The 27932-nt window shown below is 37.6% G+C and overlaps 1 protein-coding gene across 2 annotated transcripts; it reads right to left on the reverse strand.

The window, feature by feature from the left end:
- Positions 1-1508: 1508 nt before the first annotated feature.
- On the reverse strand, positions 1509-27832 carry tspan9b (tetraspanin 9b). 2 transcript variants are annotated; one of them, XM_079817871.1, is made up of 8 exons: positions 27540-27832; positions 12470-12549; positions 6228-6419; positions 3910-3984; positions 3580-3681; positions 3217-3348; positions 1808-1891; positions 1509-1694 (listed from the first exon to the last, which is right to left on the reverse strand). In XM_079817871.1, exons 2-8 carry the CDS (start codon positions 12530-12532, stop codon positions 1623-1625), a joined length of 720 nt encoding a protein of 239 aa, XP_079673997.1. In that variant the 5' UTR covers positions 12533-12549; positions 27540-27832; the 3' UTR covers positions 1509-1622. The 2 variants fall into 2 exon arrangements, with proteins under 2 accessions (XP_079673997.1, XP_079673996.1); XM_079817870.1 differs by lacking the exon at positions 27540-27832 and having other exon boundaries at positions 12470-12948.
- Positions 27833-27932: the final 100 nt, after the last annotated feature.

Consider the following 27932-nt stretch of genomic DNA (forward strand, 5'->3'; position numbering starts at 1 on the left):
AAGTCATAAAAAACTGGCCACTCGCATGCATCGATTTAACATGTTTGCACGTATTACCTATAAACATCATTATTATTCAGCTTGCTAGTGCTTAACTGTAATTTATGCTGGAATATAATTAATTCATATTTCTCCAAGTTTTTGAAGGCAGATATTTTGTATTATATTTATGTCAGACAAGAACAGTTTATTTAAAACCTTTTTCTTTTTATTTAAAATAATATGCTGGTTAAACAGTAATGCAGATATATCACATGGTAATAAATTATCCATATAATTCAATACTTTGTAATGATGCAGCTATTTAAACTGTGGATTAAAATATACCTCAAAAACTGATTACGAGTAGGAATGTATTTTAGGAAAATGACAGAAACAGCTCGCCGAGGTTATGGCTTATAAATTAACTCTCGTTGCACTCTTTCAGGTGTCATTGCATGATACCGTTTGTTTTCAGGAGCGGCCGTTATTAGGTCTTTCTCCCCCTCTAGTTGCTAACCACTATATCCTGCATCCTTTGATCTCATCTCCCTCGATTCCCTGACGGTAGGCGGAGTAGGACAGCTCGTTTGCCTCCTGGCAGTACAGATGCACTTTGAAAAGATCAGTGAGCGAGAAAACAAAGAGAGTAGACAGAGAACGAGAAGAGAGTCACCAGGACACAAAGCCCCAGAGCGAGCAGATGACTAGCCCAGACTCTCTCTCTTATACAAAGAACATACTTCTTTCTCTTTTTTTACAAATAAACACATTCATACTCATATTAACTGAAAGTAGGGGAGAGTTAGGTAAGCTGGGACACTTTTTCAAATATGAAATTGATAAGAAATATCTTGAAAATATCCAGAATATGTAAAGCCCAAATTTAGTAAAATAATTTATGTAACTATATATATATAAAGTAAAAAAATATGATATGTAAAGTACATTTCATTCAGAATATTTCTACATTTATATTATATACATATAATTTTGAGATATTCTGAATAAAATGTACTTTACATATAACATTCTTGCCACGCATTTTACTTTTTTAACATGCTACAAACTTGTTACGAAAATTTTGCAGTTTTTGGTAGATTAAGGGGTTGACGCATCTTACCCCACTCTCCCTAACACTTAAGTCATCAGATAAAGGATTGTTTGTGTGCAATTGTACAGTACACTTATGTCAATGTGAAATATATACAGCATGCCATTGATATATTACACCAACAAAGGGAATTGCATCTACGTGTATGCAACTGTCCAAGTGAGAAGTAGTGAACGTATTCCTTTATCGTGCATCGCGAAAGTCCACATGGCGTGTTTTTGTGTAGTTCATACGCTAATGGACTATTTCCAAAACCCACTTAATGGCTGCAAACATCTATGCTTTTCACAATGTATTCCCTTCGTAAGTTTTAATCTTACAGTTGCTGTTAGACCTCAGGCCAAAAAGAAAAATTAGCCACTCAGCAGCCGAACAAAAATATCTACAGCCTGTTCTACATAATTAAATCTGATAGACTCAGAAAAAAAGCTTCATTTTCAATGGTAATAGTTTGTGATGGCATGAACGGGGCTTTGCAATAATACATAAGGTGTTCAAAGAGTTTTTGTAGTGTAACACTGGGCTTCCTCTAGGCATCATACTTCTTTCCCGCCCTGTGAATCTGCTGGTATAATGTCATGGAGAAGGCCATCCCGAGCAGCTGCAGAATAGGGGAAATGACATCAGCATGGGTGTGCATCAAACAGGATGCGACAACAGTAGATGCAAAGCTGTTTTCGAAACATGTCAGTGTAATCGTGATGATGCTTGTACCTGTAAGACCAGCACACACATCGCGATGGTTCCAAGCAAATGTTTGTTGTCGTTCAGCCATTCCTCAACCTTCTCGTAGCAGCCCTAAGTGTCAGAAAGAAGAGGTTTGAAATGAGGTTTGTAAAGTATATTCATCCTACCTTTAAGCAGTCAGCTACAGTACAAGCTAGAGTAGCTAACTACATTAAAGCTATTTCAAATATATAACTCAGATACATTAATAATCTGGACGATCACAGAAGAATTTATGGCGACCTCAATTAGAGTGACATGTCCAGGGACATTTAATCTAAATAACTTGTAAACTACTAGCTATAAGAGGAAAAAAAACTCTCATTTCTACAACTACATTAAAAACATTTTAGTGTTTAACTAAATATTTTTGCATCAAATAATGTTTTTGGTGTTATACAATACAGTAAAATATTAAACTGGGTAAACCCAGCCCGATCTGCCAGCGATTTGATTTCGCCTTGCAGCTCAGGCTGGAAACCTGTACATATTTTTGCTTCTGTTACAAATCTGCGGGGACCAATCACAAACCGGCTTATCCACCTGGCGCGCTATTGGCGGGTTTAACACAATGACGGATAGAGAGCGATGGATCGTTAGTCTGATTGGTTGAAGGACTATCCAATTGCGTACAGAGTCATTTGAGCTATGCCCGTTGATCACGCCCCTTGTGGTCTGATTGGTTGAAGGACTATCCAATTGCGTTCAGAGTCATTTGAACTATTGAACTATGATCACGCCTCTTGTACAGTAGAAAATACAGAGCAGACTCCCCAGACCAATGTTCAAACTTAAAAGATTGAGCTTGGTCTGATGATAGCCAGACAAGTAAAATCTAGTTTAAAATAACCCAAAAATGTCCTAATTACATTAATCCTTAATAAATTGATAATTTATAATTAATTAATTTATATGCCCGATAAACTGCAATATTTACCAACATAAATTGATACTAATACAGTGTAAAGAAAGTACAGATGAATTAATGTTTTTAACCGATTCACTGAAACAATCATTTTGATGAGTCTAGCCAGTCTGCATTTTTGCTATTGAGGTTAAAATCAGAGAAAAAAAATACAATATAATAAATAAAATAAAATAAAAAGGATGAATTAAATTGAGGGCATAAGGTTCCAGTAATAAAATAAAATATAAAAATAGTATAAATTATACATTAAAATAAGTTTTCAGTAATAAAATAGAATCATTTTTTTAATAAAGGATTATATAAAATAAAGGCATTAACATAAGGCTCCAGTAATAAAATAGAATAAAATAAAAATAGTGAAAATAATGAATTAAAATAAAGGCAATAAATAAATACACAAATAAATAAACAAACAAACAAACAAACAAACAAATAAATAAAAAAATAAAAAATAAAAAAACAGCCATACCTGTGACCAGAAGGTGTTAGTGGCGTTGCGACCGCACTCTCTGTAGTGCTCCTGGCAGCATCTGTCTGGCACTGTTTTCTCCTGCAGAGCATCATGCCAGTCTGTGTGCCCAGTTACACCACAACACTCCCACTGAGAGACAGAGTGAATATTCAGATGCATCATTCCCACACTGCAAAAAGAAAATTTTTGCAGACGCCTTCATATTGTTCGATACTAGAGGCTTCATGAGTCATTATCTTCCATAATTCTGTGGAGAGCAGCTGCGGATAGACACGGCCCAATCAACTACCTGAACTCTCAGTGACCCACCATTACTGTCAATGATGACCATATATCACACCTGCACTCATGCACACACACCTCAGCTTGGATGATGTTCCAGGCGTTGCGGAGGCCGACGTTATTGTCCGTGTTGTAGAGCCGCAGGCCGTCTTTAAGATCCTGTTTAGCGTTTTCGCTCACCTACAGAAGAGTTTAAAGTCACATTTTCTTCATGAGTAACAGAGCTGATGTTTGGAAATGAAGAAAACTTTAATAATACTGAGAGTAAACCAGGATAGCAGGTGTGTGGGCTGCTGTCAGCATTGGTGTGGGTAATGAGAGTCTGTGCACGGTGGGTGGTTAGTTCTGTGTGTGTGTGTGTGTAATAAATAGATTGAGAGGGTGTGATGTTTGGTGTTTGTACTGTACCTTGTCCGTGTACACGAAGAAAAGGATGAGCATAATCAGCTCTGCCAGCAGAATAATTAACAGAACAATGAAGAACTACAAGTAAAAAGAGAGTAAAAGTAAGTAAACATACACAATAACAAAGTGCTTTACAGAAGATATATACTGTATACTTAGTATACTGTGGAATATGTGATGGTGAGTGGTCAATTGTGCCACTGAGTTGTCAGTATTTCAAGCATATATATGGTGGTAACACTTCAGTTTAGGGTGCAATTCTCACTATTAACCAGTTGGTTATTAGCATGCATATTACTAGAATATTGGCTGTTTATTAGTACTTATAAAGCACATATGAATGCCTTATTCTGCATGGCTATATTCTACATCCCTTAATCCTACCTAAACTTAACTACCTTACTAACAAAAAAAAGCAGTAATTAGGAGTTTATTGAGGCAAAAGTCATAGTTAATAGTGAGAATTGGACCCTAAACTAAAGTGTGACCATATCCTACATTGTAATGGACTATTTTTTTCTAGTGGATGCTTCATCAGAGCACACATAAGATAATAAACTAAGATAATTTCAAACTTAAATAAATATTTGTAATAAATGGTATAATCTACAGTTAGTGCAGAAATTAGTCCCCAAAAGTACAAAGTGTTATAAGTGACCTGTGCCACATCTGAGATCATTTGGAGTGTTCATAGAAACCAAAAGACTAACCAAGTTTCACCCAAAGGCTGACTGAAACTATAAACGAGTGTAACACTTTAGTTTAGGGTCAAATGCTCACTTTTAACTAACTATTAACTACGACTTTTGCCTCAATAGACTCCTAATTACTGCTTATTAATAGTTAGTAAGGTAGTTGTTAAGTTTAAGTATTGGGATTAAAGGATGTAGAATATGGTCTAGCAGAATAAGGCATTAATATGTGCTTTATAAGCAAGTTAATAGTCACAATTGGACACTAATCTAAAGTGTTACCGCGAGGGGAATTTGGCATGTTTTTGCACCATTCACAACAATGGTAACAGTTTGAATGTGGGAATGGAGATAGGATAGGCAGGCTTTTGTTTCTCACTCGCAGCATCTCAGCTGCGCAGCTTCCTCTCTCAACTCCCACACTCTCCATCAACGCAGTGCTACAAAGACCCCTGAAGCTGCACGCCGTATTGTGAATCATTTACATGAGGTACACACTCGTCCACCAATTAGTTGAGTAGTTTTCTAGTTTTCTGTGTCTCCTATTATATAGACTTAAGGGGTAAAGGTAGACTTAAAGGTAGAAAAAATATCTTGCTATGGGGCCAGATTGACTAAACAGGGCAAATTAAAACGAAAGTGCACAAAAACAAACAAGCGCAGATGGGAGTGGAAAGTTCTGCGCATGATTTACTGACAACGTGCAAATTAAAGAACACAGACACAGCCATATAATTTCCATAATGACCAACACAATCTATCAGTTAGCATCTGGTTTTAAGACATGTTCGGGCGGTAAATAAATGGCACAAATACCAGTAAATTGACAAATGTAAATCTTAGTAAATCACCTTGCGTGATTCATTTAAATACTCTCCTCCCATATATTTTGCAACTTAAAAGGAAACTCCAACAAATGCATATGCAATAAGCTCAGCCGCAAAAATAACTGTGTCTACGCCCTTTTAGCGCTATTTTTTTCACTGCAAGTCTTTAGTAAAACCTTACAGCAGTTTTTTAACGGCAAAAGAGGGTTTGCTCTGGCACAAGCTGTTAGTAAAACCGGCTCTTAATGTTTAACACCATATGCTTAAACCTGTATTTTACCGCAAGACATTTACCAAAAAACAACCAATCATAAACTAGGTATCCCAAACTGGGCTTTGTGAGGGAACTGCAGTGGGTTCATGAGTTGATTGAAAGCTAATAATTAATTAAAAATGTAATCATAAAAATTTTAAATAAATAATTTTCAAATAAAAACATTCAAAATAAAATTCTTACTAAAATCATTTAATATTTGATTCGTTTGATTTGTCATGTGACCATTAACCGACACCAAAGAACATAATGTTCTGTTAAATGACTTACAATTTCAGAGGGTACTTAAGTAAATATTTTAGGTCTTGGCTGAGAAAATAAGTTTTTGTGAATCCCTAAACTAAACAATTAAATATGTATGTGCTTTGTAGATGATGCATTAAAAGATAACATGCATAATTAAACAAACAAAGGTTTTGCAAATGATGTGTCTCAAAACCAGGATTACTCTAACCCGGGGTTAAAATAACCCTGGGATAACAATAAGCTCATTATGCAGTGTGCATTGTGGGAGTTGTGTCGACTTACACTCAGCAACAGGCACTTGTTCTCCTTGATGGCACCGAGGCAACCCAGGAAGCCCGTTACCATGATGACAGAGCCCAAGGTAATGACCAGATTGGCGGCTGAGAGGGAGGGGAAGGAGGGGGAGAATGTGGCAAAACTGCCCTGAGAAACGGACAGCCAGATGCCCACACCTAACAACCCACAGCCCGACAACTGAGGAGAGACAGAGAGAGTGTTTCATGTTAATAAACACAGAAACTGGATCAAACACGCCTAACCATTGAGTTCGACAGTATTTTGTCAGGGTTTTACTTTTGCAAAAGTTAAGTATTAGACCAACTCTTCAGTTTCAATCACTGAAGTCAGTAGGTCTCAGGAGCACCTGAGCGCCACTTTGTGAACTGAAGTTCACTTAAGGTAAGTTATAGTTACTGTTGCAGGACTGAAGTAGATATGTGTGCGCATGCCTAATCAACAAAATGATACTGGTGTCAGCGCTCCCAGCTGTGAGAGCAATATAAATGCTAATGGAACCGCAATAAAGGTCGTTGTTGAGTATTGAAGTGTGAATTTTGTGTGTGTACCTAGACCGTACAAGGTGTGCTTGTTCACATCTCATATGGGGAGAAACTAGTAATTTCATGCTCAGGTAACTGAAAAGTAAAAGTAGGCAAAGGCAAGGCAAAAGGAGAAAGTTAGCAAACACACCTGGACCAGCTCCAAATAAAAAATGAGAATGTGCATTTGCGGCAAAAGGTGTGTGCATGTGTGTGCAAGAGATTTTAAATCAGATCAAAATTGCAGTTATTTTTTTCTGAATCGCTTTAAAATTATATTTTACCATGCAGAGTCAACCATTCACATATTTAAGATCACATTTGTATATAATATTTCAGTAAGATTGTAACATAGTCAATGCAGGGAAGAGGAGAGGCTCGATCCAAATGCAAGCAGAAATTTTATAAAATAAGAGATAAATCCAAACACGAACAAGAAATGCAGAAAACTAGGAACACAGGGAAAAACACACGCTACATCCTCACAAGACAATGACTGACTGAAAGATACACATCTTAATATTTTTTTTTTTTTTTTTTTTTTTTTTTTAGATTTTTTTATTATGATAGGACAGTAGGTAGACAGGAAGTGAAGTGGGAGAGAGAGAGGGGGACGGGATCGGGAAAGGTCCACGAGCCGGGACTCGAACTCGGGTCGCCCGAAGCGCAACAGCGCTATATGTCAGCGCACTGCCCACGAGGCTATTGGTGCCGACTGATACACATCTTTTATAGGCCGGGATAACAAGTAATGATGCACAGGTGGATGTAATCACACAATACTGAGTCCAGGCAAAGGTTCATGGGAAATATAGTTTGTGATGCAGAGTGCCCTCTCGTGGATGTGACAGATAAAAATATACATATCTATCTTGACAATTCAACTCTTATGTTATGGCCAATGATGACTAATAAATTACTGATATTAAAATTCTATGCTTATTTGTCTAAATAAATATTAAATAAATATTAAAAATACTGTGATCAAAACGATTAATCGCGATTAATCGCATCTAACATAAAAGCTTGTAATATATATATATATATATATATATATATATATATATATATATATATATATATATATACACACACACACGTATTATATATTTACAAACTTTTATGTTAGATGTGATTAATTGCGATTAATCAATTTTTCAGCACTAATTAAAATAAATATTAAAACAATAAAAACTAAAATCAGTTGTTTTAAATGCTACAAGTGAATTCATCAACAACATTATAATTTATAGTATGAAAAATGGACATTCATTTTTATTATATGCTAAAGATTACATTTAACAATGCTAAATTATTAGTGTTTTTGAACATGAATTTATAATAAATGTAAGTTAAAATATATTATAAAATAAATATTTTTAGTCTTTAAATGAAAAATTTAGCAGGGCAAGATGTTCTCTGTTAATCCTCTCTCATTTTATGTGTCATTGCAAGATATCCCTTAAAGCACAGCGGTCTAGGTCCCCACACACTCTTGCTTTGAGTTTAACTGAAGGTGAAAAGCTGTGTCATTCAGTTCCCTTGAGAAAATACCCAGCATGCACTCTGAGAACCACGAAGAATCTGAAATGAGCCAGAATCCTTACGCTCGAAAAATGATGAGTATGAAAAATAAGAGATAAAACAGGTGTGTGTGTGAGTGTGTGAGAGCGAGAGAGAGATAGAGAGGGAGAGCAGCGAGTCAGAAAAATAGGTTAAAGATGAAGAAAACTTTTAAAAGCCATGAAAATGAAAAGTATGACAGAGTAATCAAAACGTCTGAGAGGAAATAATTAGGGAGCAAATGCAAGCAAGAAAAATAAGCCAAAGAGCACACAAACTAGAAAATAACAGAATAAAAGATAAACAGGAAGAGCGGCAAATAAGAATATTCTGCCCACAGGAGCAGACAGACCAGGCTGGAAAATAACCAGCTCTTAACCCAAATTTTAGTATTCATGATGCACTACCAGAATGAAAACACATACACAAATCAAATTGAATTCAATCTATTCTCTCTGCCTTTGGAAAATCCTTCATAATGGGTTTGTTCTTAATCTAATCCTGCATTTCAAACTGGGGGACAGTTCGTTCATGAGGTTTTTCCAAACAAACACACAAACTAAGGCACACATTCACTAAATAAATGGTCTGAAATAGCCAGCATTGAACACAATTAAAGGTGTGTGAAGAGAGGGCAGAGGATCAATAAAATAGAAGGGGGAAAAATAATAAAGGATGAGAACAAAAGAAAAAGGAAGAAAAAAGGGATATGTGAAAAAGGAAAAGACAAAGGGTTATTAGAAAAGACGAAACAGAAAGAGAAGAAAATAATAGAAACGGACATGCAGGAACGGAAATGGAAAAAGAAAGGAATAAGGAAAAAAGAAAAAGAAAAAGGGAGTGAAAGAGGTAATAAATAGAAAGGGACAGGGAAAAGAAAATTAATAAAGTGCAACAGTCAGAAGTAAAAAACACCATTCATTTTCTCAATAGAGAAATTAATTTTTAATGATAAAATATAAAATGTTAAAGACAGACCTACTATGAGCTACGATGTTTTTAATCTATGGTATTTGCTTCTGTCGAAGCCGTCAACCTGCAGCTTAGTTTTAAAATAATCGTGTTTAACAGTATAATTTATGGTGAAAACTACATTATCCATGATGCTGACTGTACAGAAAAATCTGAGAGTCAAAACAAGCAAAATGCACTAAATTATCTTGTTAGCTCCGCCCACTCCCATAAAGCAGTGCGAACAACCCAATTGATTAGCCTCCCTACGCTCACAAAATACTTCAATATTTGTATATATATATGCACATTTTGTACATATACATTTCAAACACTGTTTTATATATAATCTTTATTATTTTTTTTATTACTTTAATTTTTAAATTAATAGTTTTATATATTTTCATAGTTTTTAATTGGATTATGCTGTACGCAATGCTTCATGGGATTGTAGTTCTTTCCCTCACTAATATTTTGTACTTTTGTATTTTTGTCCGATTTTTTAACAACTTTTTTGCTTCAAATCAAAGTTTCTAATCATATGATTCACCTTGTAGCTGTTTGGTTTGGTTCATGGCGTATAACGCTTTATCAAAGACTAAGGGGGCGGGCACAAAAGCACATCGAAAAAGACAGGAAAAAGAAAAAGAAAAGAAAAAGAAGGAAACAAAAAATAGGAAAGGAGAAATGACAGGAAAAGGATCGACAGGGAAAGGACAGAAAAGAAAGGAATAATAAAAATGAAAATGAAAGGACAATGACAGGAAAGGGGATAGAAAGGAAGGAAAGGGAAGAGAGGAACTGATTAGAAGAGGGCAGGAAAGGAAATGGAAAAAGAATAGCAAAGGAAATTAAAAAGCAAAGAAATCAATAGAAAAGGACAGGAGAAGAAAAATGGAAAGAAATGAAATTAAAAAGGAAATGAATAGAAAAGGTCAGGAAAAAAAAAGGAAATGGAAAGGAAAGCATTGATGAATAAGTATAAGAAATAAGATACCAAAAGAGAGAGAGAGAACAGACCCCACATGCAAAACTGACCTCACACTCACTAATGAGTGTACTGTGTGTGTTTGTGACCTTGTGAAAAGTGAAGCGAGTCTGGCCTTAACTTCCTGACTCATGTATTAAACATGGAGCTGAGAGCCATCAGGCTCAGTAATGTCAAACACATGAAATATAGATCACCAGCGACCTAAAACACCTCCTCAACTCCACTCAGAAACATCATTACCACCCCATTTACATCCTAGTCAAAAATATCATAAAAATGCACACAATTTGTGAACCGTCTTTCACATAAGCAGGAAGATCAAGGGCTTTTGCATTATGTTATGAGAAGAATTTATCGAATGCCTCTGTAAACCAAGCAATTTCTCTTCAATGGAAAAATGTAAAATTAATGAAGAAAACCAAACAGCTTAGACAAACCGTTCCATCTCGAGTTAATTCTATATAAAGCTCTCTGTGTCTCCTTTTCAAATCACTTTTATCTTTCTTTCTATCGCCCTCCTCCATCTCTTTAATTCCCTCGCCGCCCCGCTGTTTAAAGTGTACAGAGTAAAATCTCCAGGCCTTTGCGATTATTTCATAATTTCCCTATTCTTTTATGTTCCCTTTCCATTGCTATATGGGTGTATATGTGGGTGTATATGTTTGTGCAGCGGGAGATTTCAGATCAGTCGGGAGTTTTTTCTCAAGTTTCCTGCTGGTGATTTGGTGCTTCCGTCATTAAATCCGTTCGGAATCTAACAAACAACAACAGACATGCACAGCAGATCAAACGAGTAAAATCTCGCAACTCACAGAACCATAATCTGACACACAGACTTCCTGTTGTACATGCACAACAACAACAACATAGATGAATGAAAAGTTAAATGGTGAGCCTATAAGAGAAGTTAGAATGAGAGAGAGCGAGGGGAAAAGAGGAGGTTCGTACGAGTGCTCTGGTTCAGATGAATATGTATTACTGCCTTTGATCTAAGAGCATTTAACACCTCATGAGGAACCTCCTTCCCTCAGCTCACATGATATCCCTTACAAACATTGACAATGGTATCCATTTCACCGATTTACTACAGTTATCCCTGTACAGTCATGCCCATTCAAACTGATTTTTGAAAAGTGCATTTTGAATATAATTTAAGTAAATAAAAATAATTAGTATATTTAAAAATGAAAGCTAGTGTTTCATTTCTGACGGAAATTGGAATTTCTTTTGAGGGTTACATGACATTTGCATGATTTTCCAGTTGTTTGTGATTATTGGGAGTTTATACAGACTGCATTCACAACTACCAGTTTCTAGCTATTGAAGTACTTTAGAGATGTACTCTAGAAAATTATTTTTTATTACAATTTTACATAAAGATGTAATTAATTTCTATGACTTTTCAGCCCTAAATAGCTGTTTTTATATTATCTAATATGTTTAATGATTGTGGGAGGAAATAAAAACAAAAAACACACTAACACCACACATCTTATTCCAAACCGCATCTGTCAATCATCTCACATGAACATCCATACACTGTCCGAAAACCCACATATTAAGAATTCACCACCATTGGTACAACTAGCAGCACCAGAATAGTGCAAATAGTGATACTTTTCCATTTTCTAAGGAAAACACAAGTGGTATTTGCTTGTGCAAAGTTCGGCACCACAATTGTAAGGTGTTGTGGGTGGTTGCCAGGGCGTTGCTATCTGGTTACTTAGGTGTTTTAGTATGTTACTATGTATTGGGGACTACAAGCCTCAATGTGTGATTCACATCCTTCTTTCAGTGTAAATCAGATTGTTGTCTTAAGTAATAGCATATAAGCAAAGTAAAAGCACGTTTCTCTTAAGATGCACAATTTGATTTATTTAATACTTTAGGGTTACTAGGTTTTAGACAATTCTACGATCCCGAGAATGAGTGGTAATAACAGTGATGCTTGCCAGTGATGCTTATCAAACACCGCTAATGATCTGCCGCAAACTCACACCAATGGCTGAGCCAGAAATTAAAATTGTTGGCCCATTCAAACAAACGGTGCGTTGTTTTGAAAGTGCCACAGAGACATTGTGTTCTCTTTTTGGAGAAATCATCATACACATTATACTTACAAAGGCACATTAAATTTGGATAAGAGAAAGCATTTTGACAACAAGTATTCTGGATAATTCATGCTGTAGTTTGATACTCACCCAGAACAGCAGGTTGAAGAGGAACATCATGTATTTGACACAGCACAGGCACCCACGAGCCATCTTCAGCTTCTCGAACTCTAGGAGCAACACAAATGACAAGTCCAGGTAAAACACAACATATTTCCCACCGGCAGACACACGCTTATCCTGAGGCTTTCCTCCCGGCGGGATGGCAACAACGGCTCCGTCGTTCTGTGCCGTTTGATCTTTGACATTTGAGCCCCGGGAGCCATAGAAGGCCCCCACGGCCAGGCGGTGACCCCGACGGGCCGCCCGGGTGAATTCTGACTCTGCGCTGTCCAATGAGGGGCTCCGCTGGACCTCGGATTCGTGGCTCTCACACCTCTGCATCATCGGATGAAGGCCGAGCGGAGGGCATGTTTCACACACACAAACACTCACAACTTAGCATGTCTTCAAAGTTGCCATTTGAAGGAAACGGATTGAAATAAAACAAACAGACGCGCTCACATAACCACGAGAACTTTGGAGGTTACAGCTGTCTTAGTGTCTTCAGGAGAGGTTTTTTCTCCAATGAGTCTTTGATCCGTAATTCCTCTGCGCTGAGCACTGTGCTTCCTATTTGTCTTTTTCTTCTTTCTGCCTTTTCTATCGTGCATGTGGGAATGTGGAGCATGTGCTTTCAACTTTCCCCGCTCTCGCTCCATCGCAATCTTTCACTGATCTGGTTCGGCATGATTCGCTTTGCTGCATGTACCACTTTTTTTCTCTGCATGCTCTCGCTTCCCTGCAGTGCTATTATTAGAGATTTCCTCTCCCGGCTCTTTCCATCCCAACTAGCGCTCCGTCCCTCTCTCTGCATCCTCCTACCTTACTCTATTCATCCCCCTCTCTCTCTCTATTTCTTTGGCTCCTCCTCCTGCATTTCGGCCAATCTGTTTGCAGGTCAATGGATGCGTTATCTCCCTTCCCACATACCCTTTGAAAGTAGGCCTATCACAAGTCAAGCAGGAAAATTAAAGCTGATTGAGGGAATAAAACAAATCCTAGCACATGTATGTGCAGTAGTATGTGCGAGTTTGCCTATGTGTGTGCATGCCATCTCGCCTAATAAGAGGAATTGAGCAGTGCTAATGTTGTTTTCATATAATTTTTCTGTTGTCATATCTTACCACATAAGTGTAAAGTGTGCATGCGATCTGGTGCTGTGTGAAGTGCTCTTCATGAAGTCTAAAAACACACACATTAAACACACTTCACATGCACAGACAACATGCATTTGCTTGCTGATCAGACCATCCCTGTCTCAGATCAGACCATTCCTAACAGAGCAAGCAACATAGCTTCTCGTCCAGACCCTGGTCATTTCTAGGCTTGACTACTGCAATGTGCTTCTGGCTGGACTTCCATCTTGTGCGATTAAGATGCTTCAAATTATTCAGAACACAGCGGCACGCCTTGTCTTCAACGAGCCCAAAAGGGCCTATGTCACCTCTCTTCATCTCTCTGCACTGGCTACCACTTGCTGCTTGCATCAAGTTCAAGGCGTTGATGCTTGCTTAAAGATCCACCACAAGCTCAGCACCCACATACTTCGACTCACTTCTACGACTCAACATCCCCACCAGAAGCCTTCGCCCGGCAAAGGAGGCATGAAATCCCTTTCCAGAACATTTTCTTTCACTGTTCCTTGCTGGTGGAACGATCTCCCCACCTCCATCCGGAATACAGAATCGCTGACAACATTCAAAAGACAGATGAAAACTAATCTCTTCCGGAGCACTTAACCTCATCTTAAAAAAAAAAAAAAATCCTCTATTCCCTCCCTATTCTAGCTTCTGCTACTTTAAGCAATGTCCGACTCCAAAACTTTGTATTTCAGACACATTTTGTGATTTTTCGCCTCTTCATTATGGATCGCTTCCTGTATTACTGGGTTGTGAATTTGCTGCTCTGATTTTTTTTTAAGGCTGTCAAAGTTAATGTACAAACTTATGTCTTTACATTGACATTAGACACATTTTATAATATTACTGTTTAGTCTCTTAATGGAAAGAAAAAAAATGGACTGCATTGTTTTGTTAGACTAAATAAAACTCTGGAAAACATGGATTGTGAAAAAGAAAAGTGACAGGACCTTGAGACAATACAACCTATTGAACAGACTGTATTCTGCATCATTCACACTTCACTGCAGCTCACATTAGAAGTCAGTAATCCTAGCCAGAGGTTAAATCAGGATAGATAGATAGATAGATGGGTAGATATTTAGATGGATAGCAAGATAGATAAATACAAACAAACCCCTAGGATACACCCTACCAACCAGCTACCAACAACCTCACAAAACACTATTTTGTGATGCTCAATATATCGGCCACCATATTAGTATGGGCCTATATTTGTTTATTAGGGTCCAAGCACCGAAGGTTACCGTTAGCGTTCCTGTTATTATTATTTTTCTTCCGCCATGGGAGTCTATGGCAGCCCAAAGAACCGTGTGGTAAAAAGTAGTGAAATTTGGCACACTAATAGAGGACAGTCTGAAATGTCACCACAGCAAATTTGGAGTCTCTAACTCCATCTCTCTAGCGCCAACACCTGTCCAAAGTTTGACTCATGTTTATGCTAATAACTTTTGGACCATAAGGGCTAGAAACAAAATTATTTTATTCCTCTGAGTCCTTGGTTCATGGCAATTCGAATGCACCATATGACGTCATTTTCCGCCGTGAAAATTTTGAATTGATTTTGAATTTTCCAAAAAACCTACTTTTGCGAACTCGTCCTAGACGGTTCGTCTGATTTGCACGAAAATTGAACCAGATCATCTTCAGACCATGCTGACAAAAACTGCAATTCAAGTTGATTCATTAAATCGTTTTTGATAAACGGGTGGACAAATTTTACGTAGCGGTTGCAAAAATACATATAAGGCAATATCTCCACAACGCTTTATCGTATTCAAACCAAACTTGGTACATGTCATCACAAGCAGGACCTGAGGCAACATGCAGCGTTTCGGCGCAGCGCCCCCCCACTGGTCCGGAGATACGAAAAATTCTTCTATTCAAAGTTAAAAACGCTATTTTCTCTTATAACTTCTGAACTGTTTATCCAAAAATCATAAAAGTGGTCTCGTTAGATTCAGGACTTCATGCCAAGTCGACTGATATCCAATTTTACCACATCGGCCATTTTTGCTGTCTATAACTCCAAAACGAAATGAGATATTTTCACCAAAATTGACACACACATGTATTGGCTCACTCCGAGAACACATTAAAAAAATTGTAGGATTGTGCCTCTTGGTGGCGCTATAATAGAACAAAACATGAAATTCCCATAGAATACAATGCATTTTTAAGCCTGTTTGCCTAAAATCATCTTTAAAGCTACACTATGTAACTTTTCCGTCCACTAGAGGCCTGTTCAAAACAAAGGCGTAGTTTGATGACGCCACGTTTGAGCACAGAATCTTGGGAAATGTGGTCTTCACCTCACAGCCGGTGGGAAAGAGTCAGGATAGGACTCGGGCAGAAATCATGTTCATGGATGCGATTATTAACATTACTGTAGTATGAAGCAGAGCAGGACCGAGTGTTGTGGAGCTGAGTAAGGCCGCAGGTTATTATGGCATAGTCGCCGGCGGGACTTTTATTATGACACGGTTGCCGGCGCCACTTCCTCTTTTCCAGTCATGAGTATGAGGTAACGCAACTCTGAAAAGGAAGTTATGACGTTCGCTCGGTGGCTGCTATGACACTTGTTCACACTGCAGTGAGAGTAAAGCGTTTCTGCTAAAAATAAAACCAGAAACCAAGGGGAACGCAGATATGACGCAATCCACAGGCGACTCCCTCAAACGCATAGCTCACACGTCCCGGTTCCTTGGTTTGAGCACAGAATCTTGGGAAATGTGGTCTTCACCTCACAGCCGGTGGGAAAGAGTCAGGATAGGACTCGGGCAGAAATCATGTTCATAGATGCGATTATTAACATTACTGTAGTATGAAGCAGAGCAGGACCGAGTGTTGTGGAGCTGAGTAAGGCTGCAGGTTATTATGGCATAGTCGCCGGCGGGACTTTTATCATGACACGGTTGCCGGCGCCACGTCCTCTTTTCCAGTCATGAGTATGAGGTAACGCAACTCTGAAAAGGAAGTTATGACGTTCGCTCGGTGGCTGCTATGACACTTGTTCACACTGCAGTGAGAGTAAAGCGTTTCTGCTAAAAATAAAACCAGAAACCAAGGGGAACGCAGATATGACGCAATCCACAGGCGACTCCCTCAAACGCATAGCTCACACGTCCCGGTTCCTTGGTTAAAATAGCAATTTCTCACGATTTACAAATAGTTGGAAACATTTGGGATATTCTAAGTACTCAGCTGAACAAAATATATAATACTGGCCTAGTGGTTTTTGGATATTTTACTGAAAAAATCGTACATAGTTCACCTTTAAATGTGTTTAATTGCTCATTGCTGCTGTTTATCTGACACTCCCAGCCATTTTGGCATGACTTGTCTTCTTATTTGTGCTTGGCGCCGGTATTTCTGCTTGCAGCTATATTTTTTAATGTTATGATTATGGACCTAATAAGACAATTTGGCTTATATATTAAAACTGATAAATAATTAATTGTTTCCTTCAGCTGAGACACTTGAATTATGATTGGAATCACTTTAAAAAAGTAAAATACAGTTAAGTGCAAGATGTACAGCGTAAGCCTGTCATGTAGGCTATACATACAATTTTAATGAGAACATTATAATTGTGTACTTGGGTACATGGTTTTTAATGTTGAGGCTTTTGTTTTTTGTAATCAGGGCCTCACAAAGTATATACAAATTTGGATTTAGATTGCACCATACCAACTGCTTAGCAATGCCATTGAAACTACCCTGAACAGCTTTATATTAATAGATCACCTTCAACTTTGAGGGGTTTGAAGATACAAACTTCCGGATGCCAGTCCAGGCTGCAGTCTCTCATTCCCATTTCAATCTATCAAACCAATGTCACATTCAAAGATAGTCGTGCCTGTTGCTAGTGATCCTAAATTAACCACTGGCTAGGATTACTGACCTCTAATGTGGGCTGCAGTGAAGTGTGAATGATGCAGATTGTCAAACAGAATAATACTATGTCCAAATTAAACACATACAGTCTGTTCAATAGCTTGTATTGTCTCAAGGTCCTGTCACATTTCATTTTCACAATCCATGTTTTACAGAGGTTCTGCAGAAGGTTCTGGGAAGACATATTTTCAGTTTTGCATCAGCTGAATGATTGACACCGGTACACAACAGCACAGTTTTTAATTTACGAGAAATTAAACATGGCATCTACCTAATTATGATTCATACAAATTTTAGCAAATTCTGACAAAATATACCCCTGGGTATGTCAATGTTTGGAAAAAAAATCTATTTTAGGGTTAGCATGAATTATTATAATCTGGATAATAATTTATAAGCAAAAAAGGTCTATGGTGGTATTTATGTAACTAAACGTGCATGTGTGTGTATATTTCTGTAGAGATCCTCCTGTGTTACTGTTTTGGTGAATTTTTTGAGCTATAATTCCTCTTTCCCTCCAGTGCTCTTTCCACTCTAATTAAATGGCATTGCGATATTGTGTAACAGTGTGTGTGTGTGTGTGTGTGTGTGTGTGTGTGTGTGTGTGTGTGTGTGTGTTGTATGGAGCTGACTGTGTATTTACCCTACGGTGACTTTGTGAGATCTGATGTTCTCAGGAAACTCATTACACAGGATTTTATTAACTGAACAGTGTTTATTTTGCTGTAACGGTGGATAAAACGTTCCCACAGCTCCACACACTGCCAGAAAATTTGTACACCTATACTTTGAGGACCTCCCATAAATGTATATTGTTCCTAAGTGTTTAATTTGCCTATTTTGGGGAATTTTTCATCATAAGTATAACTTTTATAATAAACTATAAAGTAAAGTTATAACTGTAAGGTTTCCCTATACAGTGCACTACACTTCAAACATTTGAAATCACTGAGAAAATGAATTTATGCTTTAAAACTGAAATGAATATATTGAGCATTTATCTTTAAAAAATATATATACAGTCAAAAACATAATTTGCAATAAGTTTAACCATTCTTGCAATAATTAGTTAATGCATTAGATGTCTTGAACAGCATTTTTTAACAAGCATTTAATAATCTAGATTAAAATTCATTTCTAGATAAATTTTTGGATATTGTTCATTCATGTTCGTTCATAATATGTTAAATAATGTTCATTTTTGCAATTTGTCATGACTTACAAACAGCCATGACTGGGCTACAAATGGTAATCAATATAAATGTCTCCAAAAACATAAAAATGTAATAGTAATTCTAAAATTTTAAGTGTGATTATGAGATCATAATTTGGTATTGTGAAACAAGAACACTGCAACATACTTGGGTGAACTGGGTAAACTATTTGCTCAAATTAAACTCCTGATTCTGTTCTGTACGTGAAGCACATGTAGTCCTACATGTCTAATTGTCAGACCTGAACAGCGGCACATAACACTGGATGCTCTAATGGAATATTTTATGGCTTGTGCGTCTCACGTGGCTGCTGTCTAGGTGCCTGAATAGAACATAACAGGAGAAGCAGTGCAGAATATCTGTTCACAGGTACTTAACGCTTCCACAGCCAGGAACAAAAGTCATTTATTAAACATACAGAGAATAGAGGACAGAGAGGATTGCAAGACATCTGATGGAGAGAGAGGGAGAGAGTAAAATAAGTTTTCTTAAAGTTATTTTTTTTTCCTTTAATATTTATGTCTTGTTGAATGTGTATTTTGCATATTATTATTGTCTATATTAACATTTCTTGCATCTTTTGTGCATGTTCGTGTACTGGTGCTGTGACATTATGTAAATCATTCCAGAAAAGTACTCTGAAGAATATTTTTCAAGAGATTCAATTTCTTTCATAACTACGCCGCATACAAAAATCACACATGTACTTTATTATATTATATTATGTGGGGAAAATAGTACAGAATCTCTAATATTTCTCACAAAATATATCTATGTTTTACTTTTTGTTCTTTATTTCCCAGATCTTCAATGTGGTCAGTGTGGATTTTTGGATCCCACAGTTTGTAGCAAATGCTGCACAGATGTGCGTTTTCAGGAGTATTCATTAAATAGACTCTGAGAAAGTGCAATCTGCCACCTCATACAACGCTATAATGAATGAACATCTGCCTGTCAATCTGCTCAAAGTTTTACACAAACACACACACTCAGATACGCCTTATCTTTGAACACTATTCAACAACAATGTGCATAGATCCTTCTGAGACAACAAGCTTTTCTAGTCTTTATATAGTAACGTTTCTCACTGTACATGACTGTGGTTTCAAACAGGCCATTTTGTTCAGCTGGACACGCCGGCTTGCATGTAAACCGCATTCTCGGGCACTCAAGAGGGATTTATTCCCGAACAGTCTGCCCTATATGTAAATCAACTACCATTAACTCTCCATCCAGGGAATCCCGGTTGACTTGCTGGCAAAAAAGCACTTTCCAACACTTTCTAGGGAAATGGAAGTTGCGTATTGGGAAAGAAGGAAGAGAATTAGTGCTGTTTTCATCCTCCAGCAAGCAAAAAGCCATTTCAACCGGCTATACTTTTTCTTTCTAAGAATTAAACAGCAGCTACAGTCAATAAAGAGCATGAAAATACAGGAGAAGTCACGTATGGTATGTCATAAGCAAAGGCTAAAAGGGATAGTTTATGGGATGGTTTTAGACTCAAAATGATTAATAAATGCCCACACAATTATGCATGAACTTGCTAAATGTTGCAGACATGTTTTACTATCCACAAAGTTAAAATGCCTTTTAACTTGTGTGTGCAAAATACAGAATTACATGAATGTGCAGCGATTTGTACAAATAGAGACATAGTAGTGAATATGAAACTTCGATTTTGTATTAATGTAAGTCAGAATTTGTGCGTGCAATGAGTAAGATGTGCATTTGTGGATCCGGTGACGCGCATACATTCATTGACTCGTTTGTGAGTCGATCCTATTTGATTCATGTGGATTTTGAGACTTTCATTTCGCCATTTTGGCCTTGCACGATCCACAGCTGTCTAAGAAAACCTGCTGCCACTAGATGGCAGTATCTGCCAAAACAGACACCAGCACCGTGAGCGTTATTCTGCCTATAAGATGCTTTATGTGTCCTTGTTATAAAGACGAGGAAAACGCTTAACAGTAGGCTAACGTTAAAAAGGTATTAATAACGCATAGGCTACTTTGTATAGGCAAGGAGATTAAATCAGGTTATGAACACAACATTGTTCATCACATCATTTTTCTCCCATAGAAAACCATTATAAAATTCATAATATGCAATATATCGCATGTTTAATAAAGTGTATAGCCTACTTTTAATATCACCGTTTTATAGCAGGAAGCCACATTAAGCACATTATTTTATAATAGACTTTTTGTTTGTTTTTTGCACAAAAAGTATTCTCGTCACTTCATAAAATTAAGCTTGAACCACTGGAGTCACATGGACTATTATAACGATGTCTTTCCTACCTTTCTAGGCCTTGAAAGTGTTAATTAAATTGCTGTCTATGGAGGGGTCAGAGAGCTTTTGGAATTCATCAAAAATACAACCCCAAATCAGAAAAAGTTGGGACAGTATAGAAAACGCAAATAAAAAAAAACAGAAGTGATTTCTAAATTTACTTTGACTTGTATTTCATTGCAGACAATATGAACACAAAATATTTAATGTTTTGTCTGGTCAACTTCATGTCATTTGTAAATATGCATCCTTTCCTGTCATTCAGACCTGCAACACATTTCAAAAAAAGTTGGGACAGGAGCAATTTAGGGCTAGTAATGAGGTAAAATGGTTAAATAATGATGTGATTTGAAACAGGTGATGTCAACAGGTGATGTCAACAGGTGATTGTAATTATGATTTGGTACAAAAGCAGCATCCAAGAAAGATATAATCCTTTAGGAGCAAAGATGGGCCGAGGATCGCCAGTTTGCCAACAAATACGTGAGAAAATTATTGAAATGTTTAAAAACAATGTTCCTCAAAGAAAGATAGGAAGAGATTTGGATATTTCACATTCAACAGTGCATAGCATAATTAAAAGATTCAAGGAATCTGGAGGAATTTCAGTGCATAAAGGACAAGGGCGCAAGCCTAAGCTGAACAACCGTGATCTCCGATCCCTCAGGCGGCACTGCATCAAGAATCGTGATTCATCTATAAGCGATATCACCACATGGGCTCAGGACTACTTTGGCAAACCTTTGTCAAGTACCACAATACGTAGTTACATCCACAAATGCCAGTTAAAACTGTACTGTGCCAAAAGGAAGCCCTATGTTAACAGTGTCCAGAAGCGCCGTCGACTTCTCTGGGCTCGGAGGCATCTGGGATGGACCATCACACAGTGGAAACGTGTACTGTGGTCAGATGAATCAGTAGTTCAGGTTTTTTGGGAGGAATGGACGCCGTGTGCTCCGGACCAAAGAAGAAAAGGATCATCCAGACTGTTACCAGCAACAAGTCCAAAAGCCAGGGTCTGTCATGGTATGGGGTTGTGTCAGTGCCCTTAGCAAAGGTAACTTGCACTTCTGTGAAGGCACCATTAATGCTGAAAAGTACATAGAGATTTTGGAGCATAATATGCTGCCTTCAAGAAGACATCTTTTCCAGGGACGTCCATGCATATTTCAACAAGACAATGCAAAACCACATTCTGCACACATTACAAAGTCCTGGCTGCGGAGGAAGAGGGTACGGGTACTTGACTGGCCTGCCTGCAGTCCCGACCTGTCTCCAATAGAGAATGTGTGGCGCATTTTGAAGCGCAAAATGCGACAACGAAGACCCCGTACTGTTGCCCAACTTAAGACTTGTTTGCAGGAAGAATGGGACAAAATTACACCTGAAACACTTCATCACTTGGTGTCTTCAGTCCCTAAACATCTTTTAAGTGTTGTGAAAAGGAATGGCAACATTACAAAGTGGTAAATGCTTTACTGTCCCAACTTTTTTTTAAATGTGTTGCAGGTCTGAATGACAGGAAAGGATGCATATTTACAAATGACATGAAGTTGACCAGACAAAACATGAAATATTTTGTGTTCCTATTGTCTGCAATGAAATACAAGTCAAAGTAAATTTAGAAATCATTTCTTTTCTTTTTTTTGCGTTTTCCATACTGTCCCAACTTTTTCTGATTTGGGGTTGTATCTTAATTTATTTTCCGAAAGTGTACAGTAGTTGCCTAAAATACCTTTCTACTTGGCATGAATCACTATTTGCATACTAACTGTGTAAAACAGTGTGGGCCCCAAATCATACTATGTTAAAGGGGTCATATGATGGTTCTAAAAAGAACATTATTTTGTGTATTTGGTTTAATGCAATGTGCTTACACTGTTTTAGGTGCAAAAAAGTCATTATTTTACACATACTGTACATTATTGTTGCTCCTCTATGCCCCTCCTCTATGAAACGCGACGATTCTTACAAAGATCATCATTGTGAAAAGCGCGGTGCGCTCTGATTGGCCAGCGATCCAGTGCATTGTGATTGGCCCGAATACCTTAAGCATGTGACAGAAATGTCACGACCTTTACCATATTTGGAACATCAGCACCCAAAGCAAAGCAATATTGCCAGATGATAATGTTGGTCCAACCTTATCAATTTGAGCCCGAATCTGATCCGGATGATACAGATGACCAAGCTGATCGATCAAAGTTGCCAGTGAGACTTTGACATGTTTGCATTTGTTATCATAGAAACGGCCTGTACTCTCCCAGGTGCGAGAAACAGTCGAATATGTTGGGTTGGGTTGTACTGTTCTGGAACAGAGTCGTTACTAAAGCTCAGCCACTGTTTTCTAATGGTCCCCTCCTTTGGAAGGCCAAACAAAGTAGTTTGGCTTTCGCAATGAAAAACACAGTGTCCCCATGACATGGCGGCACTGGTGACAGCAATACTACAGTGAGAATAAAAGTTGCACCTTCTTTCTTTGCGTATACATTTGGGCGGTGTTATGAAACTCTGCCTCCACATACTGACATAGAGACATGGGGGCGTGTTTGAACGAAGCGTTTTAGGAAGGTGTGGCTGAGCCTTAACTTTTACAAAGAATATATCTTTGGGTTTGAGACTTTGTAACTCTGCAGATCTTATACATGCACAAACAGCTACATAACACACTAAAGAGAAAGAAAAACAAGAAATCACGTCACATGACCCCTTTAAAAACAGTATTACAGGTACTCCAAATACAGACTATTTCTAAGTATGCATTCAAATAGGCATGCTTTTAGTGCTAATGTTTCTCTGATGCAAATGTACACTGATGAGCCAAATCATTATGAAGCGAATATCGTTGACCATCTCCTAACAAGGCCACATATAAAGATCTGCAACAAAGATATCTTTTTATGATGCAATATACTACACACAAACTCATGTTTTTCAACACGTCTGTATCCACACATAAAAGCATTTTAAGCCATTCTCTTGGGTTTACCTTTTTACAATAGTAATGAGCTTTAGTATCGTTGAAATGTCTGTCAACACACATCATGGCCATGCTAGAGAGTAACACAATGTAATACTACGAGTCACATTGAACTGAAGACTTATGATGACTGTACGCAGCATGACTAAAACTGCAGAAACAGAACAGCCTGCCTGTTATTTTTATAACAACTGGCATTTTCATTAGACCAACTGTTTCAAGCAATAGCATTTCTAATGTTTAGCTTTCCTGCACGCGCATGAATATTAAAGATGCATTTCATGCAGAAAATTACACAATGGAAAGTAGGCCTTTGATCAATTAGATTTTACCTTTAACAGGTAAATGAATTCCCTTTCATGCATCTGAAACCTAACAACAAAAAGCAAGCCAATGTGCATAAGTTGAATGTTGAACGTGTGTGGAGTTTAAGGTTAGTTCAAGAACGACATAAAAGGATCGGTTATTGTAAAAATGCCCTTTGATGCGAACATTCAGCACATGACGTACTCTTTGTGCATGACAGCCTGAGGGCATGTGCTGTCTCTAGCGCCGTCTCAGTCCCTAATTATGTCATTAGTGCTTTATTCTGCTCTCCATTCACAGATGATGTGCTCTGACCGGCTCCAGTTCACACTTGATCTCTTTTCTCTGTTTTAATTACACTATTTAGCTCTAATCACGTGACCTCTTTTGGGGGGTGCAAGCGATTTTGTGATGCACTGCCCTCTAGTGGTATTAGAATCGTGGTTTGGCTAGACTTGGTCAGTCTGATATGAACACTGAAGTGGTAAAGTATGTAAAGTAGAGAGGCCTGAGCGAACATTGACAACCGATTCTCAGAACAATGAGTGGTGATCCAGGAAAATGTTTTATTTGATGGCATAAAATGCAGAAAGGCCAAATGGTGAAAGGTAACTAGTTCTCCAAATAAAGGTCAAATTTGATCTGTAAAGACTACAGAATTAAACAATGTTCTGAACATTTATATACAGTCATGGTTATAGTTATTTAGTACTGTCCTAGATGTTTACATATATACATATGTTTACATACACAAGATAAAAGTTGAATTTATAAAAATGTAAAAAAAAGTTTACATATCCTTGATCGTTCCCTGGATGATCCACGGCTGTTTTTTTGCTTTGCGATGGTTGTTCTTGAGTCCCTTGTTTGTCCTGAGCAGTTTCCCAATGTTCATCAGAAATATCCTCCAGGTCCCTAAATTCTTCAGTTTTCCAGCATCTTCTGCATATTTCAACCCTTTCCAGCAATGACTGTATGCTTTTTAGATCCGTCTTTTCACACTGAGGACAATTTAAGGACTCAAACACAACTATTAAAAAAGGTTCAAACATTCACTGATGCTCCAGAAAGGGGTGACATTTTTTTGAATGTGAAGATCAAGGTAAATTGTACTTATTTTGCCTTCCGGGAAACATGCAAGTATCTTCTGCTGCTTCCGAAGGGCAGTACTAAATGAAAAAATGTGACCTTTGGAAAAATGTACACATCTTTTTACTGTTTAAAAATATTCACCCTCCAGCTCTTAATCTCTGGAAAACCAAAGCATTTGTGGGACCGGGATGATTTTTCTGAAGTACAACCAAGGGACTTGTGAACAGCCATCACAAAAAACACAGCCGTGGATCCTCAAGGTAATGACACACAGCATAAAGAATCGAGTGTATGTAAACTTTTGAAAGGGGGTCATTTTTATAAATTCAACTTTAATTTGTCTTGTGGACTAGGCCTATATCCTATATAGGTCAACATCTTTTATGTAAAACATCTTATTCAGGACAGTAATACATAAAAGATAACATGCATTTTGTATGATCCCTCTGATTTTATTAAAATAAAAGAACAACTCTGCATTTCTCCTCTTCTCTAGCTTGCTTCCTAATCAGGGGGCCGTTCTTCGTACCTCGCTTAATACATCTGAGATGATTTGACAGATCCCAGATCGTTTCATCGTGATAACTGATGTCTGGCTAATTTGGTTCTTCAAACGAATTTGCGGATTGGATTTAAATATCTGGATTAAATGATCTAAGATCACTGTGCGTTCTTGGTTTCCCTGAAGAGGGCAGATGCATCGATACTCGAAACCATGATCAGCAATGCAGCGATTGGCTGGTGTCAAGACAGCAATGTAATGACATCATATAATTAAAAAAGCCACCTGGCAAAAAAACTTGGCAAATTACACACACAAAAAAACACGAATATCTGGACCTTTATAAGGAAACAGCTAAACCAACATAAAAGTTATTGATCAATGATACATTTTTTTTGTAAATAATTACCAATTATTTATATTCACGATTTTATACAGTACTTGTACACCCTTTACATTTTTATTTCAATGTTGTAATTCAATTTTTTATTCAATTTGAAGCAGATTTATAACGTGACAGTATTAAAGTTTCTTAAGGGTCAAGATCAAATTCTCTGCATCTCCAAGTGGCTGTGTCTATAGTATTATACACAACATTGTATATGAGAATGTATATAATATTATAATTTAAAATTTGTATATTATTATTATTTCAAATTATTATTATTGCCCCTGGTTCAGTAATAAACTCTTGTAATAAAGTAGCAGTGGCTGGGACAGATTTTAAGTATCACCTCAAGATGCAATCTAATCCTGTTTACATGAAATAAGCTTGCTCGCGAGCAGGAGCAGGTTTAAGTTTACGGACATGTTGCTATGACAGCAAGTCCAGGATGAGCGTCGAAGAACCAAATAATCCAAGATCATGCCAAATCGTCAACAATCAAATCCAGCTAACTGAGTTAGCGAGGTACGAAGAACGGGCCCCTAGTTGTCAAGTAAACCTGGCATTGCATATAACAAATAATACTGGCTTCTTGACAGTTGATTTACAGTAATATTCCAGTAGCTGCAGAGTTTTCAGATTAAAGGCTTAACGTAAACGCAGACCTTAATAGGGGAATGATGTGTATGCACATGTTGTCAAAGTTTCCATGAGTCTGCATTTAGCAGCTGCTTTCAACTATGCGCTTTTTAGTTGCGCCAATTCTGCACATTCCAGTGCGGCTCGCGCACACGCATGCACGCACAACACTGGCGTACCGTAACGTTACCTCTCCGAACAACCGAGGAGAAGTTTCCCGAATGCTCCTACGTGAATACAGCCAAATCTACTCAATCTACTGTACGTCTACATCTGCGTAGCTAATAAGCATGGTCTATCTTTCCATATCAGAAAGCTAGTTTCCGTAGTAGCGGAGATTTTTCCAAGACGCACTAGTTTCACTTCCAAAGGCCTATACTTTTGTTTTTGTTTATAACACATTACACCCACATAAAAAAACAAAACTGGAAGTAGCCCATTTCCCTAAACTGATAATAAACACAATAATTCCCTAACATAAACTAGCAACTGATAAACATCAACAGAACAACAAGATAACATACAGCCATAGTAGCACGTGTAAACATTAAAAATATAGACATTTTCATATAAAAGTATATTTTCGTCATGTTTTAAAGTGTTACTCACCTTATTGGAAGCAGAACTTACGGTTTCCGACTTTTCTTTCTTCTTTCCGAATGAAACTCTCCCCTATTTCGTTTGTTTTGTTGTTTATATAGAGGTAAATGGCCTTTTAACTGTGACCAATGGAAGTTAAACGCATATAAACTATCGGTAAGCAGACTTTTGCTCTCATTGTAGTCGGAAAAAGTTCTGGAGCTCGAAAAAATCGGAAATGCAGTAAGTTTTCCCACGAACGGAAACAGTGTAGCAGGAAAGATGGAGAGGCGTGACTTCACTCCGTTTACCGTCACTGCTGTAAAACCAAAGGGAAATCACTACTGGCGTTTCCCAGCAGGGTGCGCACGTTCACACGCAGTTTATTAAAAATAATAAAACATAACTCGACTTGTAATTCCC

Source organism: Gobio gobio (assembly GCF_949357685.1).
Source record: "Gobio gobio genome assembly, chromosome: 5".
Classification (NCBI taxonomy): Eukaryota; Metazoa; Chordata; class Actinopteri; order Cypriniformes; family Gobionidae; genus Gobio; species Gobio gobio.